Here is an 18763-nt window from a genome sequence, read left to right as displayed (position 1 = left end):
CGAGAAAACTAGGGAGTGGATAATTGTGAGCTGTTGCATGCCACTGTTTTAGCAAACTAGCAGAGCTAACATCCAGAGCTAACACAGCTTTAACTGTGTGTACACTTTCATTGTGTACAAGTCTCAGAGTGGCAAAAATGAACACATTTAACTGATTAAAAGAGCCAAAGACATAGCCTCTTTGTAGCATATAAAAATAAGAAACAAGTATGTTTGTCAGGCCTCTGAGCCCAAGCCTTCACGTATACATCCAGATCGCCTGAAGCAACTGAAGAATCACAAAAAAAGTGAAAAATTTCCACTACCTACCCAAATCCTATAAAACTGCCTCACCCCTAACTCCCCTTGCTGTTTTCAGACTCAGCCCATCTGCACCCAGGTGATTAAAAAGCTTTCTTGCTCACACAAAGCCTGTTTGGTGGTCTCTTCACATGGACGTGCGTGACAATATTAAATTTATGTTTAGTTATAAATGTCTCAGTATTCAGTCTTACTTAGAAATGATATCAGTATTGAGTGCATATTCATTAGTTAATTCAAATTAATACCAGTTCGAGTTTTTAAGTTTCCTAAAGATCTTGGAAATTTGTCTTCAAGCTGATACATTGCAAGACATAATTACTGTTGAAAAAAAGGTCATGAGAATAATGATTTTGTTTGGTTGAACACAAATTTACGTTTTCCATAATCTTAAACATTAAGTAGAAGTAATGCTAGTTTATTCAGTCAGTAAACCTGTATAGGTTTATGAATGACATATCCAAATGGAATAAAAATCTATGCTTATACTTAATATTGATAAATCAGTAAAGATACAACTGTTTCTATTAAGCCATAAATATTAAACTGGTCCCATTTCCAAAGATTTGCTTTTTTTATGTGAACTTGATTTCTTAATACAGCTCAATAATTGGTTTCTTGAAAGTGTTAGATCTTCAACCTCCTTATCTTCTGAGAAATTTAGGAATATTCTGTTTATATATGTACTTATTTACTTCTATGAGTAAATCAGAATATATTACTTAAGAGATTTCATAATGTAATAGATTTTATAATCTAATTTGTTAATCCCATTCTGAAGTAGAAAATTATTGCACCTTCACGCAATGAAAGACAACAGCCTTTCTGAATTACACATAGACACACAGATGCAGAAAGAGTTTATGACTTCAATTCTGAAATTTCAACTATGGGGCCACGGCAAATACAGAATTATAAAACTCATCAGTCCGTGTCAAAGAGCTGCTCTCTTCCCAGTGAGCATGAATTCTTAATTGATTCGTGGTGAGAACAGACAATTAGACAAACAGAAAAAAACTAACAAACCAGACTATCTATAGTTGCTCACCCATTAACCCATTCACAAAGATTAGAGATTTTTATAAAATGGCCAGACCATAAAACCAAATCCCCATTGGGAAATAATTTGTTGGAGGTCCCAAATTTCACAGCCATATGGTTTGAATAGGATAGAATCACCTGTAGCTCCAGATGGCTCTAATTGAAATTAGCCGAAAGCAATTAATGTTATCCTGTTCTTCAACCAGTCACTGTGGGAAAAAGTAGGGGTAGAATGTTGCTGGAAAACAGAAGTTTTCTGGCTCAAACAGAAACTAGATCACATCTGGCATTAATTACAAGCCTGTGGTATTGATTAAAAACAAATGGATAGCAACTTAACTGTAACAGAATTTGGCGATAGCAACTGGATAGTTGCAAGTAACAGACCCTAATATGTGAAATTGGCTTAATAGATATAAGTGAAGTCAGGCAGTCTTTTGCCACAGGGATTGTTTTAGGATAGTGTCTACCCCTAGGACTGGGAGTGGGAACCCAATCCTACTGAAAGTCAATGCTGAAAAGTTTAGGGCTCTTCAGGGGAAGGTAAAGGAGAGAATAGTGTTGGAAACTCTGATGTGCGATAGGGAGAAACTGAGCCATTGAGGGAGCCATCAAGGCGGGTCTTGATCCTGGGCTGTGAAGTAGGCAATCCTTGTTTCGTATTCAGGAGTAGCTGGATTAATAATATGTCTTGTTTTTTTGAACAGTGAGATCTGATTAAAGGCAAGAAGGCATAAGTGCTTAATTGTATATATAATTAACAGCTCGAAATGAAGAGCAATAAAATGAAATTTATGTCTCTTATAAAAGTAGAAATGCAGAATGTAGGGCCACCTTTGTAGAATGTCGGAATTGTTAGTGATCTCTGGCCACTCAGTATAAGCCCTTACTCAAGATGAAGAGGGACGCAGTAAGGGAAATACTAGTGCTAAAAGTAACAGTATTTTCAGCAAATTGGCATATTTTTCTTTTAAACATGCCAGATATACGAACATGAATCTTGACATCCTTAGCTATGATTATAGTCATTAGTATCCTCTTTAAATTTAGGAAACACCATCTAGAAAGAAAATTGGCTATATTTATTCACCATGTTTACAGTATAAGAATGAAATTCATACCGTATGGTGTTTTGTTGTTAGATTCTGAGTGAGTGTCCATTCACTTAAATTTCCAATATCCAGTGCTAGCTTTGTGCTAGTGGCTTGTAATTAGATAGCTGGTGTCCTGTATTGATTAGCTTATACGGAAAAAACACTGGAGTTATTTACTCAAGGTGTATAGCACAGTGTTTTATACATCATAGGTTATTTTTTGGATCTTAGTTTCTTTTTTGAGATGGAGTTTTACTCTTGTTTCCCAGGCTGGAGTGCAATGGCGTGATCTTGGCTCACCGCAACCTCCGCCTCCCGGGTTCAAGTGATTCTCCTGTCTCAGCCTCCCAAGTAGCTTGGATTACAGGCATGTGCCACCTTGCCCACTAATTTTGTATTTTTAGTAGAGACAGGGTTTCTACATGTTGGTCAGGCTGGTCTTGAACTCCCAGCCTCAGGTCATCTGCCCGTCTCGGCCTCCCAAAGTGCTGGCATTACAGGCGTGAGCCACCGTGCCAGGCCAGATCTTAGTATTTTTTAAAAGTTGAGATACAGCTTTCATACCATTAAATCACCCTTTTAAAGTGCCCAATTAGTAGATTTTTAGTGTATTCATAAGGTTGTACAGCTGCCACCGCTGTGCCAGTCCAGAACATTTTCATCACCCCAAAATGAAACCCTCTACCCATCAGCAGTCACTCCCCATTCTCCCATCCCCACAATCCTTGGTAACTGCGAATTTACTTTTTGTCTTTGTGGATTTGCCTATTTTGGACTTTTTATATAGATGGAATCATATAAGATCTTTTGCTACTGGCTTCTTTCACATAGCATAATGTTTTCAGGGTTCATTCATATTGTAGTATGTATCAGTACTTATATCCTTTTAATGACTGAATAATATTCCATTGTATGGATAATACCACATTTTGTCTCTATGTGTTGATGGACATTTGAGTTGTTTCTACCTTTTGGAAATTTTTATTTGTGTTTGCTTGGTATATATTTTCCCATTCCTTTATTTTACACTATATCAATGAAACGAGTTTCCTATAGATAACATATAATTGGTTGTTTTTTATTTATTTTTAGTTTTTATTTTATTTATTTATTTATTTATTTTTTTGAGACGGAGTCTCGTTCTGTCGCCAGGCTGGAGTGCAGTGGTACGATATCTCGGCTCACTGCAACCTCTGCCTCCTGGGCTCAAGCAATTCTCCTGCCTCAGCCTCCTGAGTAGCTGGGATTACAGGCATATGTCACCATGCCCAGCTAATTTTTGTACTTTTAGTAGTGATGGGGTTTCACCGTGTTGGCCAGGATGGTCTTGATCCCTTAACCTCGTGACCCGCCCACCTCGGCCTCCCAAATTGCTGGGATTACAGGCGTGAGCCACTGTGCCTGGCCATAATTGGTTGTTTTTTTAAAAAGTCAGTTCTCCACATTTGTGTCCTGTAATTGCGGTGTTTATGTATACTTAATTATTGCTATGTTTATCTATTTGGAGTTTGACTATCTCCTCGCTTTTTTTAAAATGAGTTACAAAATACATACTTCTCAGAGTCTGTTTAGAATCAGTATTTTGCTACTTCAGTTGCAGTGTAGAAACTTTACTAAAATATAGAAAATATATCACAACTTTCACTTTCCCCCTTTCTGTTATAGCTATCTTACATTCTACATTGCATACTTTCAGAGCCCCTCATAGAATGTATTATTATTATTAGTATTTGCTTTCAGCCATCAAATGTAAAGAATCAAGAGAAAAAGAATAGTCAATTGTTTTTGTCTGAATGCTTAGCCTTTCTGTTGCTCTTTCTTTATTGCTGATATACACATTGTTTTCTGGTATCATTTTCCTTCCATGTGATGAATTTCTTTTAAGCAGTTCTGCTGGTTGCTAATCTTGTTACTCTTTGTCTGTGACTGTTTTTATTTCCCTTCATTCCTGAAATATATTTTCACCACATATTTAGTTTTAGGTAAACAGGTCTCTTTTATCAATATTTGAAAAATGATGTTACTTCTGACTACTGGCCTTGAGGGTTTCCTGATGAGCAAGACACAGTCATTTGAATCATTGTTCCTCTATAAGTAATGCATCCTTTTTCTCTCTCTGCTTTCCAGATTTCTTCTTGTCTTCATTAATTTGACTATGCTATGCCTGGGCATAGGTTTCTTGTAGTTCATTCAGTTTTTTGAATGCATAGGTTTATGTCCTTCTCCAAACTTTGGGAAAATTTTAACAAGTATTTCTTCAAATATTTGCCAGCACTGTACTTTCTCGTTTACTGTTTGGAATAATTTGTAGCCATTTGAGATTGGCTTTTTAAATTAAGTGTAATTCTCTGGAGATTTCTTCCAGGTTTGTGTTTGTATCAATAGTTTGTTCCTTTTTGCTAGTGGAGTGGTTTTCCGTGGTATGCACGGACCACAGTTTTCTAACCGTTTACCTGTTGAAGGACATTTGTTTGAAAAAAGCTGCTATAGACACCTATAGGTTTTTATGTGAACATGTGTTTTCATTTCTCCAAGGTAAATATTCAGGAGAGCAATAGCTATTTCATGTTTAATTTTTAAAGAAACTTCCAAAGTTTTTTCCAGGGTAACTGTCATTTTATTTTCCTGCAAGCAATATATAAGTGATCTAGTTTCTTTATATCCTCATCAATATTTGGTGATGTCATTATTTTAAAAAAAGTTTTAGCCATTCTGATAGGTGTGTAGTAATATCTCATTGTGATTTTAATTCCATTTATCTAATGGCCAATGATGTTGAACATCTTCTCATATGCTTATTTGCCATCCGAGTATCCTATTCATTAAAATGTCCCTTCATATCTTTTGCCTATTTTCTAATTGGATTTTTAAAAATGTTCGGGTCTAAGAATTATTTCTGTATTCTAAATGCTAGTCCTTAATTGGATATTCATTTGCAAATATTTTCTCCCAGGCTATAGCTTTTATTTTCAGCCTCCTAGCAGGGTCTTTCATGGAGCAAACGTTTCTGATTTTGATGAAGTTTAATTGATCAGTTTCTTAAATGGATTCTGCTTTGGGTGTCTAGTGTAAGAACTCTTTGCCCAGTCTTAAATCCTGAAGATTTTCTCCTATTTTTAAAATGTTTTGTGGTTTTAGATTATACATGAAGTCCATGAACTATTTTGAGTTAATTTTTGTATAAGTTTGAGACTTAAGTCAAAGTTCATTGCTTTGTTCCAGCATCATTTGTTGAAAATTCTCTTTCCTCTATTGAATTGCTTTCTTAAAAATCAGTTGGGCATATTGTATGGGTTGATTTCTGGATTCTCTATCTTGTTCCATTGATGGTTATGTCTGGTTCTTCACTAGTACCACACAGTAGTGATTACTCTGGCTGTATATTAGTTCTTAAAATTGGATGGATGGATTTCTCCCAGTTTTTTTATTCTTTTAGGATTCTTTAGGATTGTTTTAAGTATTCTAGTTCCTTTGCGTATCCATATAAATCTTAGAATAATCTGTCTATATCTAAAACAAAAACTTGCTAGAATTTTGATAGGAATTATGTTTAAGGTATTTATCAATTTGGGGAAGAATTGTCAGCTTTCATTATGTTGAATTTTTTATTCCAGGAACAGTGTGTCTTTTTATATGTTGAGATCATTTTTGATCAATTTTTTTTTTGCAGCGTCAGCAATCAGATTCATGTTTTGCTTGATATGCACCTAAATACTTCAGTTTTTTTAGAGTGGCTCTATAATAGTAATGGTGAGTTCTTTTGTTCATTGCTATATGTGTGTGTGTTATATATGTGTGTGTGTGTATATATATATATATATATAGCAATGCAGTTAATTTTCGTATGTCTATTTTGTATCCTCTGACTTTGCTGGACTCATTCTAGGACTTTGTTGTTGCTATTTATCGTTGATACCTTAGGATTTTCTACATAAGCATTCATGTCATTTGCAGATAGAGATTTTTATGTCTTTCATTCTGATATATATGCCTTTTATTTCGTTTATTTTCCTAATTGTGGTGGCTAGAACTTTTGGCACTATGATGAATCAGAATAGTAGAAAACATTCAAGAAACTGGGAATAGAGGGAAACTACCCAACGTAATAAAGGCCATATATGAAAAGTCTGCAGCTGACATTATAGTCATTGGCGAAAGTCTGAACATTTTTCCTCTAAGATCAGGATCAAGATAAGGTTGCCTGGCTTTGCCACTGCTGTACAACACATTACTGGAAATCCTAGCTGAGCAATTAGGCAAGAAAAAGAGGTAAAAAGCATCAAAATTGGAAAGAAGTAAAATTATCTCTCTTTACATATGACACAATTTTTTATATAGAAAACCCTAAAGAATCCATGCCAAACAAAAAACCAGACTAAATGAATTCAGCAAAGTTTCAAGTTATAAAATCAACAGACACACACAAATCAGCTGTGTTTTTATATACTAATAATGAACAATCTAAAAAGGATATTTTTTATTTTTTATTTATTTATTTATTTTTTATTTTTTATTTTTTTTTATTTTTTGAGACGGAGTCTTTCTCTGTCCCCCAGGCTGGAGTGCAGTGGCGCGATCTCGGCTCACTGCAAGCTCTGCCTCCCGGGTGCACGCCATTCTCCTGCCTCAGTCTCCCGAGTAGCTGGGACTACAGGCGCCCGCCACCACGCCCGGCTAATTTTTTGTATTTTTAGTAGAGACGGGGTTTCACCGTGTTAGCCAGGATGGTCTCGATCTCCTGACCTCGTGATCCGCCCACCTCGGCCTCCCAAAGTGCTGGGATTACAGGCTTCAGCCACCGCGCCTAGCCCTAGAAAGGATATTGAGAAAACAGTCCTATTTACAATGGCATCAAAAATGCATAAAATACTTAGGAATAAACTTAACCAAAGTGATAAAGACTTATACACAGAAAACTACAATATATTGATGAAAGAAATTAAAGAAGACATAAAATAAATGGGAAGACATCCTGTGTTTATTGGGAAACTTAATATTGTTAAGATGACAGTACCGCCCAAATCAATCTATGTATTCGGTATAATCCTTATCAAAATCTCAGTGACTTTTGTTTTACAGAAATAGATAAATCTGTCCTGTAATTTATATGGAATCACAAGGGATCCTGAATAGCCAGAACAATTTGAACAAAAAGAACAAAGTGATGGTTTGATGCTTCCTGACTTCAAAACTTATTACAAAGCTACAGTAAACAAGTTAGTGTGGTACTGGCATAAGATAGACATAGAAACCAATGGAATAGAGTAGAGAGCCCCAGAAATAAAGCCTCACATATTTGGCCAAATGATTTCCCACAATGGCACCGAGACTAGTCAGTGAGGAAAGGACAGTCTTTTCAACAAATGATATTGGTGGGGGATGGCAGGGGTCTGGATATTAAGATGCAAAAGAATACAGTTGGACCCTTACTTTACACCATATAGAAAGATTAACTCAAAATGGATCTAAGACTTCAAACTATAAAATTCTTAAAAGAAAACCTAGGGAAAGAAGCTTCTTGACATTGGATTTGACAAAAATTTCTTGGATATGACACCAAAAGCAAAGGCAACAGAAGTAAAAATAGAGAAATTAGATTACATCAAAATTTAAAACTTCTGGGCACCAAAGGATACAGTGGACAGGGTAGAAAGGCCACTTAGGGAATGGGAGATATTTACAAATCATACATCTGATAAAGGGATAATATCTAGAATATATAAAGAACTCCTACATCTCAACAGCAACAAATAATCTGATTCTAAAATGCTTGAATAGACACTTTCCAAAGAGGATGTACAAATGGCTGGTAAGCATATGAAAAGATGGTCGACATCACTGATAATTAGGGAAATGCAAATCAAAACCACAGTGAGATATCACTTTACAACCATCAAGGATGGCTGTTATATATATATTAAAAACCTGTTGATGAGGATCTGATTGTGCACTGCTAATAGGAATGTAAAATAGTGCAACCACAATGGAAAACAGTATAGGAGTTCCTCAAAAAGTAAAAGATAATTATTACTGTATGACCCAGCAATTCCACTTCTGGGTATATACCCCAAAGAATTGAAAGCCAGGTCTCAAAGAGATATTTGTATACCTGTGTTCATAGCAACATTATTTACAGTGCCAAAGGGTGGAAGCAATACAAGAGTCCATCAAAGGGTGAATAAATAAATAAAATATGGTACATTTATTGCATATAGTTTCATATTTGTTTTAAAAAGAAAAGGATTCTGGCCGGGCACAGTGGCTCACACCTGTTATTCTAGCACTTTGGGAGGCCAAGGAGGGAGGATCGCCTGAGGTCAGGAGTTTGAGGCCAGTCTGGCCAACATGGTGAAATGCCATCTCTACTAAAAATACAAAAATTAGCCGGATGTGGTGGTGCATGTCTGTAATCCCAGCTACTCGGGAGGCTGAGTCGGGAGAATTGCTTGAACCCAGGAGGCAGTGGTTGCAGTGAGCCGAGATCATGCCACTACACTCCAGCCTGGGTGACAGAACGAGACTTCTCAAAAAAAAAAAAAAAAAAAAAAAAAGGCTTCTGACACATGCTACAACACGGAGGAATCTTGAGGACGTTATGCCAAGTGAAATGAGCTAATAACAAAAAGAAAAATACTGTTATGATTCCACTTGTATAAAGTATCTAGAGTAGTCAGAATCATAGAAACAGGAAGTAAAAATTTTTAAAAATATTTTGGGGGTAGGAAGATATAGGGAATTGTTTAATGAGTATAGAGTTTCAGTTTTTGCAAGATGAAAAAGTTCTGTAGATTGTGCAACAATGTGAATATACTTAATACTGAACTGTACACTTAAAATGGTTAAGATGGTGAATTTTATATTATGCATACTTTATATGATGGTGTGTTTACATTATGTGTATTTTACCACAATTAAAATTTTAAAAAGAAATAGCGAAAGCAGATACAGTTGCTGTTATAATTTAGGGAGTAAGCATTCAGTCTTTCACCATTAAGTATAATGTTACCCGTAGTTTTTTAGTAGATGTTTGTATTAGTCTGTTCAGGCTGCCATAAGAAAATACCACAGACTGGGTGGCTTAAGTAACAGAAATTTAATTTCTCACATTTTTGGAGACAAGAAGTCCAAAATCGCGTTGCCAGAAAATTTGGTTTCTGGTAGGCCTTTCTTTCTGACTTACGTATGACTGCGTTTTCTCTGTACCTTTCTTTAAGCTTGTCATTTACAGCTATAAATATCCCCCTAAGCACTATTTTAGTTGCATTGTGTAAGTGTGGTATTTTGTGATTTCATTTTTATGAATCTCAAATAAATTTTTTAGTGTTTTTTTTTTTTTGGTGAGTTCTTTTTTGATCTACTGGTTATTTCAGATTTTGTTGTTTAATTTCCACATTTGTGAATTTGGTAGTTTCTCTCTGCTGTTGATAAACAATAACATTTAACTCTAAAGTTTAACTCTGTTGTAGCCAGAATCATACTGTATATGATTTGAGTCCTTTTACATTTACTGATGTTTGTTTTGTGGACTACTCTATAGTCTGTCGTGGAGACTGTTCCATGTGCACTTGAGAAGAATGTATATTCTGTTGTTGAGTTTTGTATTCTGTGAATGTCTGTTAGGTCAAGTTGGTTTAGTGCTGTTCAAGTCTTTTACATAGCTCTGCTGTTCATTGTTGAAAGCAGGATTTTGAAGTCTGCAAGTATTATCTGTTTTTCAGTCAGCTCTGTCAGTTCTTGCTTTATGTATTGTGGTTTTCATATTAGGTGCTTATATATTTATAATTATTATACCTTCATGATGGTTGACCTTATCATAGTAAAAGTCCCTCTTTAGCTCTAGTAAAATTTTCCTAAGTCTTTTTTATCTGATATTAATATAATGACTACCCCTTTTTATGGTGATTGTTTTTGTGCTATGTACCTTTTTGCTTCTTTTACTGTAATCCTGTTTATAATTTTGAGTCTAATTGTATCTCCCGAACTTAGAGTACAACCGGATTTTGTGTTTTTGTACATCTTGACAACACTTCCTGTTGATTTGTTAATCCATTTGCAGTTCATGCTATTATTGATATGGTTTGCTTTGTTTGTCATTTTACTTTTTGTTTTCTTTGTGTCTTGCCATTTTTGTTCCTGTGTTCTTCCTTTATTGCTTTCTTTTGCATTATTTTGTATTGTAATATTTTAATTCCTTAAATGATTTTTAAAAAATTATTTCTAATGCTATTTAAAAAATTATTTTCTTAATGGTTGAGGGTTTACTATATATATATATATTTTTTCTAACAGAATCTTCTTCAGATTCATATTGATTTAATTCCTGTAAGACATAGAATGATTCCTCCTATGTACCTCTGTTTCTTTACTAATAATTGTTTATACATATCTATTTATGTTACAAACCCAACAATACATTGTAGCAGTCATTAGTTTATTTAACTGTCTTTTAAAGACATAAAGGACAGGAGAGCATTATATGTTTATACAGTTTGTTGTTTTAAACTTAGCACTCATTATCTTCATTTGTTTCAGTGTAGAGTTTCCATGTGATGTCATTTCCTTATGCCACCTTTCATAGTAGAAGTCCCTCTTTATCTCTGGTAAAATTTTCTGAATTCTGTTTTGTTTGATATTAGTATAATGATGACAACTTTGTACCCACTTATCTCGTATTACTATTAAATACATTACATTTCTTTATGTTATAGGTTTAACAATACAATTATATACATGGTTTTTATATAATTCCTTTTTAAATTATTTAAGAAAGGAAAATATATATGCAAAATATATATGCATTTATATTGTCTTATAGTTACACAGTTAACTTTTGACTACATGCTTTCAGCTCAAAGAACTTCCTTTAGTATTTCTTTTCAGGTGCATCCACTTGCAATGAATTCTCTGAGTTTCTGTTTATCTATGAATGTATTTTTCATCTTCATTTTTGAAGATAGTTTTGCTGAATATAATTATCTTGGTTCACATTTTTTTTTCTTTGAGTTCTTTATGTCCTTCCACTGCCTCTGGCCTCCCTGGTTTCTGAGGATAAGTCAGCTGTTAATCTTTTTGTGGTTCCCATGTACCATGGAGAATATGATGAGTCATTTATTTCCTGCTGCTTTTAGTTTTTCTTTTCCTTTCTCTTTTCTTTTCTCTCTTCTTTTTTCTCTTTTCTCTTTTTTTCCTTTCCTTTCTCCCCTCCCCACCTTCCTGCCTGCCTGCCTCCCCTCCCCTCCCTTCCTAACAAATTAAGAGATAAGAAAGCTTGTGATAATGTTTGTGTAGATGGGAGTGTCTTTTCTTCTTCATGGCCATAAAACTCCTCCTAGACAGGGGAATTATGGTAGGTTTACTCTCGATCTCCTTCCTGGGAGTAAACCGTTGAAGAGGGAATTTATGGCAGCCTCCTTTGTCACAGTTTCTGCTTTTAATCATATAAGGGAAGTATGGAGAAGGCTTCTTCCTGCATTCATTGAATATCAGATGTCTTCAGCTTAAAATCATGATTATGTCAACTGAGTTTTGAATGGGTCCTCACAAAAGCAACAGATCAGAAGAGATTTAATACATAAACAGATGCAGGAATCTGGCTGTGTTCTATTAAACAATGAGATTTACAAAAATGTACAGGAGTACCATTCTGCTCACTAATTTTTTTTTTTTGAGAAAATAGTTAAACTTCATTGAAATGTTATTTATATTAACTGGGTTTATTACTAATGCTAAATGAATTAAGAGATACAGTTTTTACACTGTCATTTTTAATGTCTAATACTGCAAATATCCATAGATAAAACCCTACATAATCCAAAGGTTTTGGGAGTCCTTAATCTTTTTCTTTTTTTTTTTTTTTTTTTTTTTTGAGATGGAGTTTTGCCCTTGTTGCCCAGGCTGGAGTTCAATCACGTGATCTCGGCTCACTGCAACCTCCACCTTTTGGGTTCAAGCAATTCTCCTGCCTCAGCCTCCCAAGTAGCTGGCATTACAGGCATGCGCCACCACGCCCAGCTAATTTTTGTATTTCTAGTAGAGATGGGGTTTCACCATGTTGGCCAGGCTGGTCTCAAACTCCTGACCTCAGGTGATCCTCCCACCTCAGCCTCCCAAGTGCTGGGATTACAGGTGTGAGTCACCATGCCTGGCCCTTAATCATTTTTTACAGGATAAAGGGGTCCTGAGACCAAAAAGTTTCAGACTTCTAGTAACTATCTTCTTCATAGTCCCAAAGTGAACTGCTTTACTTTGTGGTATTATGTCTATATTCCAGGCTGGATGAGGGAGGAGGAATTCCAGAAAAATGGGCAATGGCAGTATCAGGAAATCAAAATGTTTTCCCAGGAAATCTTTAGTTAATTTCTTTCAAAATAACTTTTTATATATTTAATATTTTTCCTTAACTGCAAAGTAGTGTGGAAAAGTGAGAACTTTTAGCTGGGTTTGTTGCTGCTCAGGACAAAGTCAGGGTTCTTTTGGTGGCGACAAAGGGAGATAGGTATTGAGTATGTAGTTAGCGGTGTTCATTGCCCACATATTTTGTTTGTTTTTTTAAGGACCAGTCCTGGTCAGAGTTTCAGGAAAACCCCACATGATGAAGTCCTATTGTTTGACTCTTTCATACAGAATCCCAAAAACGTGCTTAGGCGTCTCACCTCGTTGTCTTCTTGATAATTATTGGTTTCTCCTTTGCAGGGTGTGTTTGGTGTATGTGAGTTTTATGCCTTGGCTCTACCCACAAGTACATTCTGTTGGGAGCCACATGTGGACTTGCAAAAAAACATCACTGACAGCACTGATTAAATTGTAAAATGTGTCTTATTCTTCAGCAGAGCTTCTCTTTATCTTTGTGATGTGGTAGCTTCTTACATTAAGAAAACTTTGTTTTCTCACACCCTCAGACTCAGTCTTTCCCAATCTGTACCACTGTGTTTCCTGATTGATTTATTTATATTAACTCAATTGTGGGCTCACAGCCATCTTTTACATAGGAATTTACTTTTAAAATGGTCATGATTTGCTTTTTAAAACATGAGTCATAAATTGGGTGCAGTAGTATGCCTGTAGTCTCAGCTACTTGGGAGGTTGAGGTGGGAGGATCACTTGAGCCCAGGAATTAGAGACTGTAGTATGACATGATGGTACTCGTGAATAGCTACTGTCCTCCATCCTGGACAACATGGCAAAACCCTGTCTTAAAAACAAACAAAACTCATAGCCTTTATTGATTTTTCTGGTTCAAGATTTGGAATGAAAATTTGCACCTCAAACTGTGGTCTGGGGACAGCAGCATGGGAGTCACCTGGGAGCTTTTTGGAAATGCAGATATCTCAGTCCCCCCTAGATCTAACAAACCACAATCAACATTTTAGCAAGATCCCTAAATGACTAGGTGTCCAGAGTTGGAGAAGCACTGGCTAAAGGAGAAAACAAATGAAATCTAGAGGGCATGAGGCTGTGTTCTGAGGAGCTCTCATGTTGAATGTAGATGAAAACAGCCCACCAGAGAGATGTGGAGATGAAAGCCAGGGAAGTGTGTGGCATCTCCTAGTACCTTCTCTGAGGAAGGAAGGAAGATGCAGCGTCTCCTGGGGTCACAAGATGGTGGTATCCAGTAAGCAGTGACTGAATGTGTTAAAGAGCTGTAAATAATTTGCCAAGGTTTTTATTACTTGGGCATTGAAGCTTAGCTTAGGCTTGAACTGGAACTTTTTTCTCCTTGGTATGTCTAATTCCACTTCTTTACATTGATGCTTGGCAAACTTTACTTCTCATTCAGAACCAAGATACCATTCTGACTATAGGGCAGAGTGGTGTCACACTTCCACCTTGATATACTTTATGTATGTGCTTCTTTTATGTCATTCTTAAGCTCTTCCCTAGTTTGGACATTTCTCACCAAAACAGTTTTTCAGAGGAGTTCAGTGGTAATACACATTGAGTGTCCCTAATCCAAAAACTTGAAATCCAGCATGCTTCAAAATCTGAAACTTTGGAATGCCAGCGTGACACTCAAAGTAAGTGCCCATTGTCACCTTTCTGATTTTGAATTCTCAGATTTGGGATGCTCCACCAGTAAGTATAATGCAAATATTCCAAAGTCCAAAAAACTCAGAAATATGAAACACTTCTGGTCCCAAGCATTTCAAATAAGGGATTCTCAATATTATCATTGGCACATGGTTAGGAGTGAGATTTTGGTCCATATTCTGTGCCTGACACAGTTGTTTTCACATAGTAGTTGCATAGTAAATAAGTGTGGAAAGAGTGACTGATTTGAATGAGTTTTGGGATTTGCTTTCTGGAAAATATCTCTGATGTTGTCCTGAACTATGTATTTTAAGTCCAAATAAATGGACATCTAAAGAGCAGTGTTTAGGCTTCATGCAGTGGCTCACGCCTGTAATCCCAGCACTTTGGGAGGCCGAGGCAGGCAGATCACGAGGTCAGGAGATCAAGACCATCCTGGCTAACACGGTGAAACCCCGTCTCTACTAAAAATACAAAAACTTAGCCGGGCATGATGGTGGGCGCCTGTAGTCCCAGCTACTTGGGAGGCTGAGGCAGGAGAGTGGCGTGAACCTGGGAGGCGGAGCGTGCAGTGAACCGAGATTGTGCCACTGCACTCCTGCCTGGGCGACAGAGCGAGACTACATATCAAAAAAAAAAAAAAAAAAAAAAATAAAAGAAAGAAAGAAAAAAAAAAGAGCTGTGTTTATTGGGGGAAAATGAAAGATGGTCTGGTCTGCTGGAACTGAACTGTTAAGATCCTACCAAGTAGTGGAGAAGCAACCCTAAATATTGACAGGTTTCAGGCTTTAAAACACCTGTGTTTTCTAGGGCTTGTTATTTGTTTGGTTTTACCAATGTAAAATATGAATTGTTCTAACAAGAAAACAAAATAAAAGCTTGCATTATCAAATTTATTTCGTAAAGAGTAAGGAACAGCTTTAGCTCTCAATCTGGGTTTATAATGTTAGCTTAGCAGGTAGTTCTCCCTCACCCCAATATCCATTCTCTGTTGAATAATTAATGTCAAAAAGGTCTGAGGATATGATTTATTGGCTTCTCTTAGTACTTGTGAACTTCTCTGTTGATTTCCAGATGGTGTCAAACCAGCCATTCCTTGTGAGGTAGTAAGTAGTGTAGCAGTGGTTATAATTGGCTTTCTGTACAGATAATCCAAGGCCTATGGTATCTTTGTTTTAACTTAGTAGACTACACTAAAATCTAATAGTAAGTCACCAGTAGCTTGGCCTTAAAATTGGGACTCACAGCAGTGCCCTGTGTTTACTTATAAGTACATTCTTGACTAATGAATGAAACTCAGATTACTTGTTCTCTGGACAGAGGGCTTTCATTCCCAGTGAATGAATGTGTGAATAACATGATTGAATTAAATTGCTAGTTAAACTTGGTTTTTTTTTTTGGTTTTTTTTTTGAGACAGAGTCTTGCTCTGTTGCCCAGGCTGGAAGGCAGTGCAGTGGCGTGATCTCAGCTCACTGCAACCTCCGCCTGCCAGTTTCAAGCGATTCTCCTTCCCTCAGCTTCCTGAGTAGCTGGGATTATAGGCACATGCCACCATGCCTGGCTAATTTTTGTATTTTTAGTAGAGATGGGGTTTCACCATGTTGGTCAGGCAGGTCTCGAACTACTGACCTCAGGCAATCTGCCTGCCTCGGCCTCCCAAAGTGAAACCTGATCTTTTAGAAACATTCTTTGGTAACATTCTCCCAACACTTTGAGCATACTTTATAATTTACTAATTGACTGCCTTAAGATGAGGAAACAGGTCAGGTATGGTGGCTCAGGCCTATAATTCCAGTCCTTTGAGAAGCTCAGATGAGAGAATTACTTGAGGCCAGGAGCTGAGCCTGGGCAGCATAGCGAGACCCTGTCTCTACAAAAAATACTTAGTCAGACATGGTGGCACATGCCTGTAGTCCTAGCTACTCGGGAGGCTGAGGTGGGAGGATCACTTGAGCCTAGGAGGTTGAAGCTTCAGTGAACCATGATTGTGATTGTGCCACTGCACTCTAGCCTGGGCGACAGAGTGATCCCTGTCTCCACAAAAAGTATTTAGTCAGACATGTTGGCACATCCCTATAGTCCCAGTTCCTCAGAAGGCTGAGGCAGGAGGATCACTTGAGCCCAAGAGGTCAAGGCTGCCGTGAACCATGATCATGCCGCTGCACTCCCAGCCTAGGTGACAGAGCAAGGAAATACAACTAAGATCTTCTCTTCCTTAGGCAATAGTTTTTGTTACTCATTTGGGTTTAGAGCAAGAATGAGTAGATTCAGGAAAATGACTTTATTTTTAAAAATCAGATTTATGTTTAGAATGTTCACTTTTTTTTTTTTTAAGAAAGTCATAGGATGAAAGATGATTGTAGTTGTTTGAGGGTTGCCATAACAAAGTGCCATACGTAAGGTGGCTTAAACAGCAGAAATTTATTTTCTCATAGTCTGGAGGCTGGAAGTCCAAGATCAAGGTGGCAGCAGGGCTGGTTTCTCCTTAGCTTGTAGATGGCCATCTTCTCCCTCCGTGTTCACATTGTCTTTTATCTGTGTGTGTTTGTGTCATAATCTCCTCTTATTACAAGGATACCAGTCCTATTGGGTTAGATTCCACTAGGATTAGAGTCACCTCCTGAGTAGCCGGGACTACTATTGACCTCATGTAAACTTACTTACATCTTTAAAGGCCCTATTCCAAATAGTTATATTTGGATATATATATATATATATCCAAATAGTTATATAATAGAACAAGGAGTTTAGGACATCAACATCTAAATTTTCACAGAAGGGAGGGGACTACACAGTTTAACCCATGATAGTTGTGTATCAGGGAGGTCAACCTAAAAGCAAAAAGGCCAGGTGGGACGTTATTCTTCAAGAATTCTAGCTGAGAAATGAATCTAAACTAAAGCATTGACAATAAAAATGAAAATGACTGAGAGGAGGAAGAATTTGATATAACACTATGTGACTGAATGTGGAGGGGCATGAGAGGAAGGAGGCTAGCGTGGCTCCCAGATTTCCCTGCTCCAGGAGGAGCAACTGAGTTGAAGGAGATGTGAGCTGTGTGATATCCCTATTGAGTATTCAGCACTTTGTTAGCCAGACACCCCAGGGCCGGTCAGCTGTCCTACTTTCTTCGCTCTTTCACAGTGACTCCTCATAATGTGGACTGTGTCACATACAACTGAGCATGCAGCCTCTCCACTTGAAATGTGTCTTAAGACACTTATCACCATCTGAACTTCCACGTGAAATGTGACTTAAGAGACTTATTGCCATCTTATTTTGATAGTGAATTCTAAACTCTTATTTTTTCCTGATAATAAAAAATTAAATCTTTTAAATAAAATGTTAAATCCTTTAGGACAGGAACTATTGTTTATTCATTTTGCCCAAATGTGCAATATTTACTGCCTGGCTGCATATATCTAATATATAGTAGGTTGTGCTTTGCAAATTCTAGTTCAGGGAATGATTTGTCAGTAGGGTTGTTATGATCAATTACTTATTCTTTGCATATTTTAATCAAAGATTCATAATTAAAACCTGTTTGATTTTCTTGCAGAATGAGAAGACTTTGGGACATTCCGTGAGTCATTCAAGCAACATTTCTAAGGTAGAGTGCCACTGAAAAACGTTATTTATTACCTTGAGGCTTTTGTGTTCTTATGCCTTATGTGTGTTTATACTCTTTTTTTTTTTTTTTGAAAAGACTAATATTAGAGTTCTTGATACATTTCTGTAATCTGTTCTGGGACCACAAGAGTTATGTGGCAGTTATGTTTTTCTGGTAAGGCAATTTTGAGTGTGTGTTGGGGGAAGTGACTTCTGGGAGAAAATTCCATTTTTTCCAGAAAACCATATACTTTAAGGCAGAAGAAATCTCAGGCACAGGAGAGTCTATTGCCACAATTAGGAATATATTTGACTGAAAGTAACAAAAAGCTAACTATGGTGACTTACATAATCATGGATTTATATGGTTCATTTGACAAGGTGTGTGGAGGTAGGTGATCCGGGGCAGAGTTGCTCACAGATTGTAGTGCACTCGCTTCTGTGGCTGTTCGGGGTGCCACTGTGTAACCCACATGGACCTAGGGGTACTGAACAAGGGGTGAACGCGGGAATAAAAGACAAGAGACAAAAGAGTATATTTGGAAGAAGGGGGCACCTTGGCTCTAGTGGACAAGGGCCCTGAGCTTTACACAGCCCTCTGTATTTATTAGGCAAAAGAGATAGTGAGAAGGGGGATGGAAGAAGGGGTCAGCTGCTCAGTCTAGAGTAGACTTGCAAGACTGCATTCCTC

The 18763-nt window shown here is 36.9% G+C and overlaps 1 protein-coding gene across 5 annotated transcripts in view; it reads left to right on the top strand.

The window, feature by feature from the left end:
* Positions 1–18763, top strand: part of MARCHF8 (membrane associated ring-CH-type finger 8) — a 143070-nt gene that overhangs the window by 90435 nt on the left and 33872 nt on the right. For all 5 annotated transcript variants that reach the window (XM_030798426.1, XM_012502887.1, XM_030798424.1 and 2 more), the window contains one exon: positions 18023–18073. In XM_030798426.1, the coding sequence (XP_030654286.1) occupies positions 18023–18073 (51 nt within the window). The remainder of the gene's footprint in view (positions 1–18022; positions 18074–18763) is intronic.

The sequence above is a fragment of the Nomascus leucogenys genome, chromosome 18 (genome assembly GCF_006542625.1).
Source record: "Nomascus leucogenys isolate Asia chromosome 18, Asia_NLE_v1, whole genome shotgun sequence".
NCBI classification, from domain to species: Eukaryota; Metazoa; Chordata; class Mammalia; order Primates; family Hylobatidae; genus Nomascus; species Nomascus leucogenys.
The sequence above is the reverse complement of the archived record's forward strand: the minus strand, read 5'-3'. Positions and strand labels throughout refer to the sequence as shown.